The 14,305-nt window shown below is 34.9% G+C and overlaps 1 protein-coding gene across 1 annotated transcript; it reads right to left on the bottom strand.

Moving 5' to 3' along the window:
* Positions 1-1,184: 1,184 nt before the first annotated feature.
* LOC120167424 (transcription initiation factor TFIID subunit 12b-like) lies at positions 1,185-6,916 on the bottom strand. Its single transcript, XM_039176447.1, has 9 exons — positions 6,152-6,916; positions 5,191-5,394; positions 4,388-4,948; positions 4,206-4,280; positions 3,756-3,834; positions 3,292-3,353; positions 2,570-2,605; positions 2,231-2,481; positions 1,185-1,314 (listed from the first exon to the last, which is right to left on the bottom strand). Exons 1-8 carry the CDS (start codon positions 6,869-6,871, stop codon positions 2,296-2,298), a joined length of 1,923 nt encoding a protein of 640 aa, XP_039032378.1. The 5' UTR covers positions 6,872-6,916; the 3' UTR covers positions 1,185-1,314; positions 2,231-2,295.
* Positions 6,917-14,305: the final 7,389 nt, after the last annotated feature.

The raw sequence follows: 14,305 nt of genomic DNA, 5'->3' as shown, positions 1-14,305 counted from the left end.
TAATTGGCAACTCATACTTATGTTAATGGGTTAAATCGAACTGACCGGCTACATAAGGGATTAAGCACTCTTAATTAAAAAGAACCAATGACCAAAGTTAATCAAACAGAAAACAAATGTGACTATTGACATAATTTACTCTTTTTTTTATTAATATATGATAAATACAAGATAATATCTTCCTAAAGATAATCTTCAATTATTTAATATTGAATATGTTAATTATTCTTCCAACCCTTTACTTACCACCAAGATCGTTTATAACAGGTTTTAATTACATTTATATGAATGTGTTAATTATCCTTACAATTTCATTTTCATATTATGTGTAGTAATATTTTATTGTAATAATATAAATATATTATTGTAATTTTAATTATAATTTTAGGGAAAAATCAATAGTTGGGTGTAAACCAAAGCAGTAAAAATACAATTGGCCAATACAAGATTTCACTTGAAACTTCGAATGAGTTATTTTAATATAGGTACAAACATATTATAGGCTGAAATTTTGTAAAGATTTGATGGATATAATTATATTAATATATTGATTCTATTTATAATTATAATTATTAGTTTATATCATGTTTTTGTGATAATTGATTAAGGACGAACATAAAATTTTATGTTAAGATATGAATTTAAAAAGTTATATTAGAAGTTTAAGAGTGTGATTCGAAATTAAATCATCAATATAAAATATAAAGAAAATATTTAAATTATATGAGAATTTAAATATTTCAGAGAATGTAATCACATCCTAACACCACTCCTCGATCCATCCATAATTGTAACTACACGAATAAAATGAGCCCGTCATATGTGGTGTTCGAACCCATAATTTCAAAGAATAATAATAAATTTATAACAACTAAGAGAGCTTGGTTGGTGTTTACTGAATATGTTTGTATATTCATTTGTGCAATATATTTATTAAATACGAATACAGTCATATCATATAAATATATTATTTGCAATTGTAACTAAAAAACTATAGTCGTGTGAAATTTGCATTGTATCAAACGAGAAATGAATAATTTCTTCTTTTCAATCCAATAGATGGAAAAATAAATGACTGAACCAATGTGCTTTTCACAACCTAGTATACATTCATGACTAAAATCCCTAATGAGGGATCAACTAAAATCCCTAACGAGGGATCAACTAAAATCATGGATAGGAACTGATAAATCAGATGATCAAATGGTGCAAAATCATTTCCAACACTACTACTTCCATCATGTCTCTGGTCACTTGGCAAGTAATTTACAGCATTTCCCTCCTGTCACTGCATCTTAAAAGCTTTCAGGTAACCTGAAAAGAGGTAGATTATAAGGCTGGTTATGAAATGGTTGATAGTCAACAAGAATCTTTAGGAACATAGTATGGTTTAAGACAACATTGAACCATGTCCTTAGGGGAAGGGCAGCAGCTAGACATGATTCAAGGTCTATCTGGTTCATTGGACTGCAGGACAACAGGTTGGGTCAAAAATGCTTGTGTCAGCTAATGCTTGAACCAGGGTAGACAAAGATGAGTAGGGTTGGCTGATCAGCCAAATTCCCTCTTTTTCGATCCGTCAGGAAACACCTGTTCCATCAGGCATATGCTATTCAAAGGTCGGGAGCAGAGTTTAACCTATTTGACTGGTTGATTGATACCTTCTATCCTCGGGGAAAAATACATTTAGGTACTTCTTCAATTAGGAACACTACCCTACCGAGTTAAGCAAGATAGGCATATTGGATGATCCCTAGGAGTCCCAGGACAAGCCCATCAATTATATATATACATATATAAGAGACAGGATCCGTGTGTAAAACTTTTTAGTTTTACACCATTTTAGAATCGATAGAGTGAGAATAGACGGCTGAGATTAACACTAGGAAATGAAAAGATATTTCCAAGAAAAAAGGAGATAATTTCAACCGTCTATCTTCACTCGTACAAAGATCCTAAAAAATTGTAGAACTAAAAGTTTTACACCAGGTGTAAGTGGATCCTAACCCTATAAATATATGTATGTATGTATGCATGTATGCATGCATGCATGATAGAGAATGTGTCTTGTTGATAAAGGTCATACAAATGTGATACATACTAAGCATGGACTCCAATACCTCAACAACATATGCATAGATGGGTAGAAGTAAACAGTAATACACATTTGGATGTTACAAAAAGGAAGAGGAAAAACAAATCATTAGTGAAAGTGAATCCCATTACTCACCTAAAACATCCAGATAGACAGCCATGTTGAAATCGGTCCAAATTATGAGTGACAAATACTGGCTTTTAATACCGAGTTATTTGCTGCAGCATTTGTGAACTACCTGCTTGTGAAACCAACTGCTCGGAACTCGGTGAAGGTCTCAATAAATGGTTTGTTGCATCAACTGGGTTGCCAAGACCTTGTCTTATCATTTCTTTAGGATTATTTGCATTTGCTTTGGGCTGCGACGATTCCATCAGTGCTCCTTTCTAACCATGTAATTTGGGTAAAGTATAAGTTAACGCTTTAGGAGAGTAAGACATGCTTTAATCCTTTTATACTAAAAATTTCGCTCACCATATCAAGACGCTTCTTGTGGAGGTCACTGGATAACTGCATATTTCAAAAACAGGATACAACGATCAATTGTAATCTTTCTTATTTTGGAAATAATCAGAGTTTCATATAAAGCAAAAGTTGTTCCAATAATATCAGCACAAATGCTAGACAAAGCTAACATGCAAAGTAGCCATAATGACAAAAAAATGTCCCTAACGTTTGATTAAATAGTCACTTTGGCTCATATTCTTTTTTTTTTTGGAGCATTTTAAACCCTGACATTTCATCTTGGGACAATAAAACTGCTCTGTGGATGGAAACTATTAGTCAACAAACAGCCAACGCTCTGAAATATAGGATTCTTTACCCTTATATGAAGCATTAGGTCAAAATAAAAAAATAAAAAAGAAGAAAAGAACAAGGGCTAAAGTGACTATTTAGTCCAACATTAGGGACTTTTTTGCCCTAAAATGAAATGTTAGGGGCAATAATGCTCCAAAAAGAAAAATAATAGGGGCCCAACAGACTACTTAGTCAAACGTTAGGGGCATTTTTTTGATATCATGCCAAGTAAAATGCTGAAGATTAATATTGAGAAAATAAAGTTTGACTACCAAAGATAGGTGTTAAATTAAGAGTTCATAACCCTAAAAGGAAATTGGAATTCACATACATTTAAGTCTAAATTCCAAGACATTTTGAGCACTGACATCTTATAAACAACAAACAGAAATGCTTACTGGGCTTGTTTGATTCCGTTCTTCACTTGAAAATCCTGGAATAGTCAATTTCCAGTTTTTCTCTGCAAATAACCCATGTTAAACATTCATTATAGCTCCATTGGCTTCACTTAAATGATGAAGAAACTATAATAGGCTATCTTATTCAGACTCAACATCTATTTTTTTTAAAATACTTAAGTAATATATAATCTATCAAAATGTACATAAGATTAGAGTTCATCAGAAGCAAATCTTGGAAGGAAAAGATTAAGCATGGATCATAGATCACCAGTAACATTTAACACCTATCTTTGGTAGGCAAATTTTATTTTCTGTCACGGAAAACTTCAAATCATATAAAACCTAGATATTCCAGAATTTTACCCCATCTAACAAAAAATAAGAGCACTAACCAAATATATGTTGGACTGTCGTGTCAACACAACTCTTCCAGACAAATGCAAAATAGTCAAAGCACAAACCTAAGTGTAGCAAGAGATCCTTGGACTCTAATGTTGATGATTTCCTATGCTTGGCCAAACTGCATGCAAATGTAGTCACCTGAAAACGAATGAAATGGTGTAAGTTTCAAACAAAGAAGACAACTAATTAACAGCTGATTGATGTACCAAATGGCATCCACTGTCAGCCCAATTTTTTTATTTCCCCAGGTTAAACACAAAACATTGCAGGAAGAATTCCAGAAAAAAATATCTTGATATACTCGAGCTACATTTGACATAAAAATACCCCAATGCTAACCATGTCTATATTAACAATAGTCAAGCCTCTGACTTTATTTATATTACGATTTTTGAGGTTAATTACCACCAGAAACTAAAAAGAAAATGAGTAATAGATGCATGTATCCATAACCCCAAACACAGAAAGGAAAATATCATCAAGGTAAAGCTTTTAAAGTAGAGCCTTACAGAGTCTATGAAGTCATCAGCAAACTCCAAAAGTAGATCTTCAACTTCTGGTTCAAGCTTACCTTGTGAATCAACCTGGGTACAACCAAAATATGAATGTGCACAAGTTACCACAAAAGAAGGAAGAAAATCATTGGAACTAAGAGAAGAACCAAAAAAATAAAGTTAAAAGCAGGAAAAACCTGTGAAACCAGATCCTGTATCTTTCTCTTTCCAAGAAGTTGATTGGTCGCTTCAGTTCCTTGGCTCGAGCTTCCCCCAGGTGTGGTTGCACCGGATGCAGTTGCATCTGGCTGTGATCCTGTCAAACTGAGGGTTTTCTGGACTGCAGGTCCAGACATCCTAGGAGACTGCAGCTGCTGGGGCTGATGCAATAGTTGCTGTTGTTGTTGAAGTTGTTGTTGTAACTGCTGTTGTTGCAGTACTTGTTGTTGCTGCTGCTGCATTTGAGGTTGTCCCATTTGTGACTGCTGTTGCATGAGCTGAGACAATTGTTGAGGGTTCAAGGACATGGAATTTTGGTGCAACTGAGGGGAAGAAGATGCCAGTTGCTGTTGCAAGAGGGCCTGTGATTGCCTCTGAAGGCGGAATGAAAGTGAGCCTGAACCAGACATGGACGGCATTTGCTTCAACCACTGTTGCTGCAAGAGAGAGTTCTGCATCATACCAGCCTGTCCATTCTGAGTCAGCCCTGATAACTGAGAGTTGATGAAGGCTTGAGATGTTCTTGGTAAGCTTTGAACCTGTAGTTTATAGAGGAGATATTGTTAAGATAATATGTATGCACAAATTAATTGGAAGACGTGCATTAAAACAACATGACAAAGCCCCTTAAGCATTGCCCACCCACAGAAAATTTTCCTCAAAGGTGGCAATGGCATAACAAGACAGGTCCAACAACGAAAACCAATATAGCATATATGTTTTTACAGTAGCATACCGTGGGTAATCTTGCATTTTCCCAATGTAGCCTAAGAGACAATACCTGAGGAGATGTGAGTTGAGATTGTTGTGATAATTGCTGCCTCATCTGTCCCTGATTCATCCTGTGCTGAGCATAAAGACCATTAGCCCTTAGTTGTGAGCTCAAATTCATCATCCCCGTTGCTTGCATCCCTTGCAAAGATTGGGCAGAGGGGTTTCCTGGTTGAAACTGAGATCCTTGCATCAAACCAGCTTTCTGCCTCGGCTAAATCAAAAAAAACTAAAGGGCTTTAGAAAAAAACCAATAATTTCCATAAGCAAAGGAAAACATGAAACTAGTTAAAGTTCTCTCTATTAAGTCCTACCTGGTAATATATCCTACAATGGTTATATTATTACCATTAGAACTTTCATTACAATTAAGTTGAAATAAAAATTAGGTTTACTTCAAGACAGGTCATTAGCAATTTCTAAGTTCTCAAGGGGTAGAAAAAATGAATTGTTACTTTCAAAAAGCTAGGAAACCACTCCTAAGCATCAATTACACTTAACTTACCAAGATTCAAAACACTAACCAACAGTAAACATCAACTAGGAAACGATTATCTTCGTCAAATAAATAGACACTTCACAATCATCAATGAATTCCAACTTTAGCTGACAGTAAAACCTCAACAACATCAACTAAATCATTTACTAAAACATGCGAAGAATTCCAACAACATGGCGAGGAAAAGAAGAAAAGAAACTCCTAAAGTTCCAAGTTGCACCTTGAAATTCTTCAGAAAATCAATACGGACACTTGCAAACAAATTTGACAAAAATATTTCCAAAAAAGAAAAAAATCAACAGAGGAAGCAACAATTTAGAATCAACAAGACATCCCATTCAAACTCTTGACTATTACCTAAAGTAGAAACTGCATAATTTCAAACTACTTCCCCACTTTCATGAAAAAATATGTTGATTTCAATAGCAGACAATTCAAATTTCCGAAGAAGGGTATCTAGAAACATACATACCGAAGCTAAAAGCGGAGACTGCAAACTAAACTGAGCAGCGGCAGTTGCGCCACCGAGCAAATGACCTCCTTGCCCCATCAAAGCCGACCTTGATAAATTAGTATTGCCCATCTGCTGCTGATTCAGCTGGTTCTGTTGCTGGTTAGCTTGAATTGAACCCGACCCACCAAAATTCATTTGCCCATATAACCCTTGTCTCAAAACATTATTGTACTGAGTCTGCAGTTGCTGCTGGCTTAGTTGCTGTTGCTGCTGCTGCTGCTGGATTTGTTGTTGTTTCTGTTGCTGCTGGCTTAGTTGCTGTTGCTGTTGCTGCTGCTGCTGCTGCTGGAGTTGGTTCATGCGTGAAATAGATGCGGATCTTTGAAGGGTTTGCTGGATTTGATAATTCGATAAAGCTGCAACATTTTGCTGCGCTTGTTGTTGTTGGGTAAGAGGCGCGGGAGGTGGAGACAAAATTTGCGAGATTTGCTGTTGACTTTGAAGCGAAGGGTCAATGGAAGGAGAAGGGTTGTTATTTTGAGGAATGATCGAGGAATTCGTCGAAGGTGTTGGTGTCAACGTTCTAGTTGCCATCGTCATCGTCTCCGCCGTGAGAGGCGGCAGTGTTGGATTCGCTGTCGATAATGGTGGTTGAGTTGCGGTTGCCGATAAAGGATCCATCATCATGGGAATCGGAGATGATGATGTAGTAGGAATAGTGTTAGTAGTTTCAGCCATTCTTCTCGAGTTTCTTTTTTAGGTGAATTTTATTTTAATGGCTGCTTATATTGAAGTTGAATTTTACTAATTCAAAGGACTCAAATTCTCTTTAAAAAAAACGGTATATATATACATACATATATATACTTAAATCTGATTTGAAAGAACGATTTGAGACGATAACAAATTTAATATATATATATATATATATATATATATAAATGATAAATTCGATGGGATAATGTGGTAAAAAATAGGATAAAGTATAGTAATGGTCATTGAATTTTTTTAAAGCTTTCGTTTTGGTCGCCCAATTTTTAAAACTTACAATACAGTCCTCTAATATTTAGTTCGTTTGCAATATGGTCCCCGTCGTTACACTATCGTTAGTACGTTTGTAATATGGTCACTAAACTTTTCAGGTACTTGCATTTAGGTCCCCCAACTTTTAAAACTTACAACACAGTCCTCAATTTCATTATAAACCCCAAATTCTTTTTCGATCTCAAATTTCATTTTTCACTCCTCTCTTCTCATTTCTGTCATAACTTTTCAGTTGTGGATGCATAAAAAATTCTAATCTAACTTTGAATTATATGGAGGTGTTGACTTGAATAAGGGTATATTAAGAGAAGACCCGACGAAGGGACTATTGGGACAGTCAACGATTCAAGGTGTAATGTTAGATACAGGTCATCTCATGTGAAGCATAGATGTTCGACGAAATGCTTGTGAGAAAAAAATGGGTTAGAAATGCATAGTTGATAAATACTACTAAGATGAACTAAGTATCATTGTTGAAAGTCACCAACAAAGCTGGAATTATTTTGTATAAATGGCATATGATAATTTCTTCGTTTAATCCTTGTGGTTAAAGATTTTCCAATAGATGATCAAATATAATGAAATCCCAAACAGCGCATTCACCTCTCAGTCTCTTTCGCAACTTGAAAGGCATCATGACAGGGTCAAGTAGCTGCTCCAAATATATTACCCTGTCATGATGTCTTTCGAGTTGCGTGCATGCATAATTGTCTTCTAAAGCTATAATTCAATAAAATTCAAATGTAAAATTTCCAAAACATGTAAAAGATCCAATTCGTTCACGATATATCAGTCCCATAATCAACATTAACTTATTAAAAAGAATACGAGCTCACAAGACGCCGAAAACCATAGGTTGAATCAATACAATTCCTAGTAAACTAGAACCAATAGTCTCTCAGATTGAGCCTTGCAATTTCACTATGTCGATACTCACAATCAATTCCCTGATTTAAAGAAAAACCAAATAAGAAGATCAAAAAAATTTAGCCTAAGACCCTCTTTCATTTCTATTCCGATGGACTGAATATCTTTCATACGGAGTACTAAAAGTTTTGATTAAGAAGAACGAAAGAAAATTAGATGGTTTTGGTTCAAAACTAACACTGAATATCCAGATCATTGACATGCGGTTCCAAAACCATAAAAATTTCAACAAAAAACACACAAGCGAGCTGAAAACGGGAAGGAAAAACTAACTTCCGGATAGCCTAAAAGATAAAATAAATACCTTCTTGTAAGTGAGGGGAGAGGCTAATAAATAAACGCAGTCGGTGTTGCGTTCCAGCAATTCTTCCTCCATTTTTTCTTTGTAAATAAAAAGCTGAAAGACAGAGCACTGCTTGGGTTTACAATTTTACATGGCAGAAAATTGAAGAACAAAATCCAAACGAGACTGCATGTGAGCAAAAAAGATTGAAGGGTGAATGTGTTGTTTGGGATTTCATTATATTTGTTCATCTGTTGGAAAATCTTTAACCACGAGGATCAAACAAAGAAATTATTATATGTCATTTATACAAAATAATTCCAGCTTTGTTTGTGACTTTCAACAATGATACTTAGTTCATATTAGTAGTATTTATCAACTCTACATTTCTAACCCCATTTTTTTCTCATAAGCATTTCATCGAACATCTATGCTTCACCTAAGATGACTTGTATCTAACATTACACCTTGAATCGTTGATGGTCCCGATAGTCCATTGGTCGGGTTTTCTCTCAATGAACCCTTATTCAAGTCAACACCTCCACATAATTCTAAGTTAGATTAGAATTTTCCATGCATCCCCTACTGAAAAAGTTACGCTGGAAATGAGAAGAGAGGAGCGAAAAAGGAAATTCGAGATCGAAAAGGAATTTGGAGTTTAGAATGAAATTGAGGACTGTGTTGCAAGTTTTAAAAGTCGGGGGACCTAAATACAAGCGCCTAAAAAGTTTAGTGACCATATTGCAAATATACTAACGGCAGTGTAACGGTAGGGATTATATTGCAAACAGACTAAATATTGGAGGACTGCATTGCAAGTTTTAAAAATTGAGGGACCTAAATTAAAACTTTAGAAAAGTTCAGTGACCATTACTATATTTTACACTAAAAAATATAGTTCGTACGAATTATTAAAGAATTTGTTTTTAGATTAGAATGAAATAAATAATGAATGAAGAAAACAATTAAATCATTTAACGTTTTTAAGAGAATTACTTGGAAGATAATTTTTTTAATAGAAGTTGCTAGTATTATTAAAAAAGTGAAAATATCTGAAATTATAATAAGAGTTTACAACTATCATCGTAAACTAAATACATAATTTGAACTTTTTCTATAACATTGAAACTAACCATTTTAGATCATATAAGGACCATACATGGAAAATATTAAAAAAAACCCAACCAATAGACTAAAATAGATACGAATAAAACTGATTGCACCAGCAAACGAACCACAAAAAAAATTAAGTTTTTGAAAGACCACAGAGAACTACATATCAGAGCCGACACAACCTCTTTTTTAGAATGTATATATTGTGAATGTCAATATTAACATTGTATTAATCTAAAAATAATATTTATGTCTTTCTGACGTCTTTTTAAAGTTTTCCCACCATATTTTTTCTCACTTATTTCATAGTATTAACGTCGTTCCCACCATATTTTTTCCATGGACATGGTTCCCCTCAAATCCCCTGGTTGGGACGGCTTACATGCAGAGTTATTTTAAAAATAATGGTCTATTTTCGGTTCCTCCATTTGTCGAATGATCCAAGGTATTTTTGTGGTAATCCTATTGAACCTGATCTCAACAAGATAGTCTTAGTTCTTACTACGGCATACATTAAGGGATTTGGTTGAAATTGACAGAGATTGATTTCTTGCATTGCAATATTGGTGATATATTATATTTAAGGCATAATTTTTAGTTGCTTGTTTTAATTCGAATGGTACTGTATATATATATTTTTCTATGAAGAACAATAAAACATAGACTTTTCCAAGTATTATCATGGTATCAAGAGCCAACAACTAAAAATGACTATTACTAATGCAACATAGCCATTTTTTTAGGTCCGCAAGATCGTCCGAGAGATTTTATCACTTCGGTGTGACTCCGACTTGATAACTTTGATGATTGGGCACACGTTGTTCAAGTGGCTTTGTCTTCTCGGCGCAAGTTTGATTTTCTTGGTGGTACAATCACTGAAATACAACTACCATGCACGAAGGAGGATTGGGTTTGCATACAGTGTATGCTTGTTTCATGGCTTATGAATATAATTGATCCAGAGGTAAGATCTATGCTTTCGAATTACAACAATGCAAAATTACTGTGGGATGATTTGAATGAACGGTTCGCGGTTGTCAAAGGTCCAAGAATACAAAAATTAAAAATGATATTTCTCGTTGCGAACAGTCTAAATCGATGTCAGTTGTGACATATTATAGCAAATTGAAGGTTCGTTGGGATGAACTGAGTAATTACGAACTATCTTATGTTGTCATTGTGGTCAATGTATATGTAATCTTGGCAAGGCTCACGAAAAAAAGACTAGAGGAATAACAACTTCACCAATTTTTGATAGGATTGGACTTCGAATATTACAATCAGATTCGCTCAACTTTGTTATCTCAAGATCCTTTGCCTAACCTTAATTGTGCATTCCAACAGGTTGTTGAAGATGAAAGGATACCTGGAGTGACTCGTTTTAAGGATGAGAATTAAGAAATTATGGGGTTTGTTGTTTGCACAGATGGTCGTGGACGTGGCTGTATTGAGAAAGTCGACAAGTCAAGCTTGGTTTATTCGCGCTGCAACGCTCTGGCCATGATGTTAAAAGTTATTTCCTGGTTATTGGTTACCCTAATTGGTGGGAGCAGTGATATGGTCTGCCACCGAAATTGTACACTAAAATTTCCAATGGTTCTCGTGGAAAGCCACCAGCTTATCGTCGGGATCGAGGGGGTTCGCGCAAATGCTAGAGCTGCAACGACCACTAATAGTCCGATCAATGCATTATCTTTGCCTTCGATAAGTAAGGCTGCTTCTGGTTTTAGTGCCGCACAGTGGCAAGCCTTGGTTGCTTCTTTTGATAACCCTAAAACTCAAACAAATCGATTGAATGGTGAGTTTGATAATACATCTTGGATAATTGACACTGGTGCTTCTAATCACGTAACGGGAAATATTTATTTTCTGACCAATATTCAAGATGTGATTGCTTGTCCTGTGGGTCTTCCAGATGGACAAAATGTTGTAGCAACTAAGCAAGGCACTTTAAAACTGACGAACAAAATTCATCTTCATAATGTTCTTTATGTGCCAAAAGTACATTGCAATTTAATTTCGGTTTTGCAACTAGATGATGATATGAATTGTTTTGTCCATTTTTCTTCAAACATGTGCGCTATAAATGACCTACATTCAAGGGAGTTGATTGGAACGAGTGAGAGAAGGGATGTAATTTATTATTTTCAGCGGATGTCAGACGTTCAAGCAGTTTTGGTTGTGGGATCTTCTTCGGTAGATCTATGGCATAAACGTTTGGGATATCCTTCTGAGAAGGTCTTAAAATCACTTCCTTTTATCAGTAGTTGTAAGAAACATTTGAATAAACATGTGAAGTCTGTCATCGTGCAAAGCAGGCTAGAGATTATTTTCCTTTGAGTACCAACAAAGCATCAAGAATTGTTGAATTAATACATTGTGATTTATGGGGTCCTTATAATACTTCTTCATCTTGTAGAGCAAAATGTTTTTTGACATTGGTTGATGATTTCTCTCATGCCATTTGGGTGTTTTTATTGATTGATAAAACAAAGATTTTCAGATGTTTTATGTCCTTTATTTCTATGATTGAACGTCATTTTTCACAGACCATCAAGATAGTGCAAAGTGATAATGGTACCAAGTTTAATTGCATGACGGATTATTTCTTGGCTAATGGCATTTTATTCCACACATCTTGTGTTGGCACACCTCAACAAAATGGGCGAGTTGAGCGAAAACATCGACACATTTTATGTGTTGCTCGTGCTTTATGTTTTCAAGGAAATTTGTCAATTTTCTTTTGGGGGAGTGTGTTTTAGCGGCAGGACATTTGATTAATAGAACTCCCTCAAGCGTGCTTCATAAGGAAACCCCCTATGAAATTTTATTTAGTTCTCCACCCTTGTATAATGTTACATGTCTTTGGTTGTTTATGCTTTGCTTATAATCAAAGAACAAAAGGTGATAAATTTGCAAGTCGCAGTCGAAAGTGCGTTTTTGTTGGTTATCCTTTTGGGAAAAAGGGTTGGCGGTTATATGATTTAGACACAAGTTTTTCTCGTCGCTAGGGATGTTCGTTTCTATGAAGATAATTTTCCTTATTTACAGGATAATCCCCTACGACTGTTCATCTTGAAACCTTGGAGGTTGAACCTTTTTTGCCAATTTTTAGTGATAATGGAGAGATGCAAACACAATTGCCTTCTATGACTGAGGCTATTAGTGAGCTCAATTCGTCTTTTTCATCTCTAACAAAGTTGTCTTCTCCCTCAGTCGATGAGGTTATTCCATCAGATCATGATCCGCAAGACTCGTCTTTAGTTTCTATTGATTCCCTTGATTCCACTCTGGGTCGAGGTATGAGAACTAAAATTCCTTCTTCGAAATTGAAAGATTTTGTGACACATACAATGATTAAGAAAAGTCCATCTCTCATATCACATGTTTCCTCTCCTCCATCAGGTACACCTTTTCCTATAGCACATTATGTTAATTGTGACAAATTTATTGCGAAACATATAAATTTTCTTGCAGCCATAATTGTTGGGGTGAAGCCACAATCTTTTAAGGAGGCTTTGAAAGATGTTGGTTGATATAGTGCTATGCAAAAGGAGATTCGGGCTTTGAAAGATAATGGGACATGGACAATGGCTTCTCTTCTCATGGAAAGAAAGTGCTTGGTAGTAAATGAGTGTACAAGATCAAGAACCACTCTGATGGTACCATTGAGAGATTAAAGGCACGATTAGTTGTTCTCGGTAATCATCAGGTTGAAGGAATTGATTATAATGAGATTTTTGCACCAGTAGCTAAAATGGTAACTGTTCGGACTTTCTTGTCTGTTACTGCATCAAAGAATTGTGAGCTTCATCAAATGGATGTTCACAATGCTTTTATGCATGGTGATCTACATGATTATGTATATATGAAACTTCCTCCTGGGTTTGAAACCTCTGATTCGAACATTGTGTATCGGCTTCGAAAATCTTTATACAGATTAAAACAGGCTCCTCGTTATTGGCTTGCAAAATTGTTTCAGCTTTGAAGAGCTATGGTTTTCTCCAATCATATTTAGACTGTGTAGATTAATGTTCTTATCTATGTTGAATATTTTTAAGACTTATCTCAATAATTGTTTTCACATGAAGGACTTTGGCGCACTAAAATATTTTTTAGGTTTAAGGTTGCTCGAAGTTCTCATGGCTTATTTTGTGTTAACGTAAGTACGATATTGATATTATTTCAGAGGTTGGTCTATTGGGAGCTAAGATAATTGGTTCTCCAATTAAAAAAAAATCACATACTAACTCATGCTAAAGGAGAATTAATTGCAAATCCTAAATCCTATCGACGATTGATGGGTTATCTCATTTATTTGGCTGTCACACGTTCAGATTTATCTTACTTTGTTCATGTTTTATCTCAATTTATGCAACATCCTAAGTAGGAGTATTGGGACGCAGTTATCCAAGTTTTTCTTACTAAATTTGTCCGAACAATGGAATTTAGGGACTAAATTGTAAATTTTGTAAAATTTCAAGGACAAAATTGGAAGATGAGAAATTGTTGTGCAGCGATGATGTAAGGAATGATTAAAGCATGGTAATTTAGAAATTATCATGAAATTCAAGGGTAAATTAGTAAAGATATGTTATGTTAAGGGTAAATTGATAATTTTTCATTAAATTAATTAAAAATTCATTTATTTAACAATGAAAGATGCACAAGAATCAGGAGATTTCTTCATCTTTTCCAAGCTTTGCCGTGAGCTATACTCAAAAAGGTAAGAATAGCATATCTTCTTATGGCAAAGTTAGATTTATATTTTAGGCATGAAATTACATATTAAAATATGTTTTCAT

The sequence above is a fragment of the Hibiscus syriacus genome, unplaced genomic scaffold (genome assembly GCF_006381635.1).
Source record: "Hibiscus syriacus cultivar Baekdansim isolate YM2019G1 unplaced genomic scaffold, ASM638163v2 tig00111678_pilon, whole genome shotgun sequence".
NCBI classification, from domain to species: domain Eukaryota; kingdom Viridiplantae; phylum Streptophyta; class Magnoliopsida; order Malvales; family Malvaceae; genus Hibiscus; species Hibiscus syriacus.
This window is presented reverse-complemented; position numbering and strand designations above follow the sequence as displayed.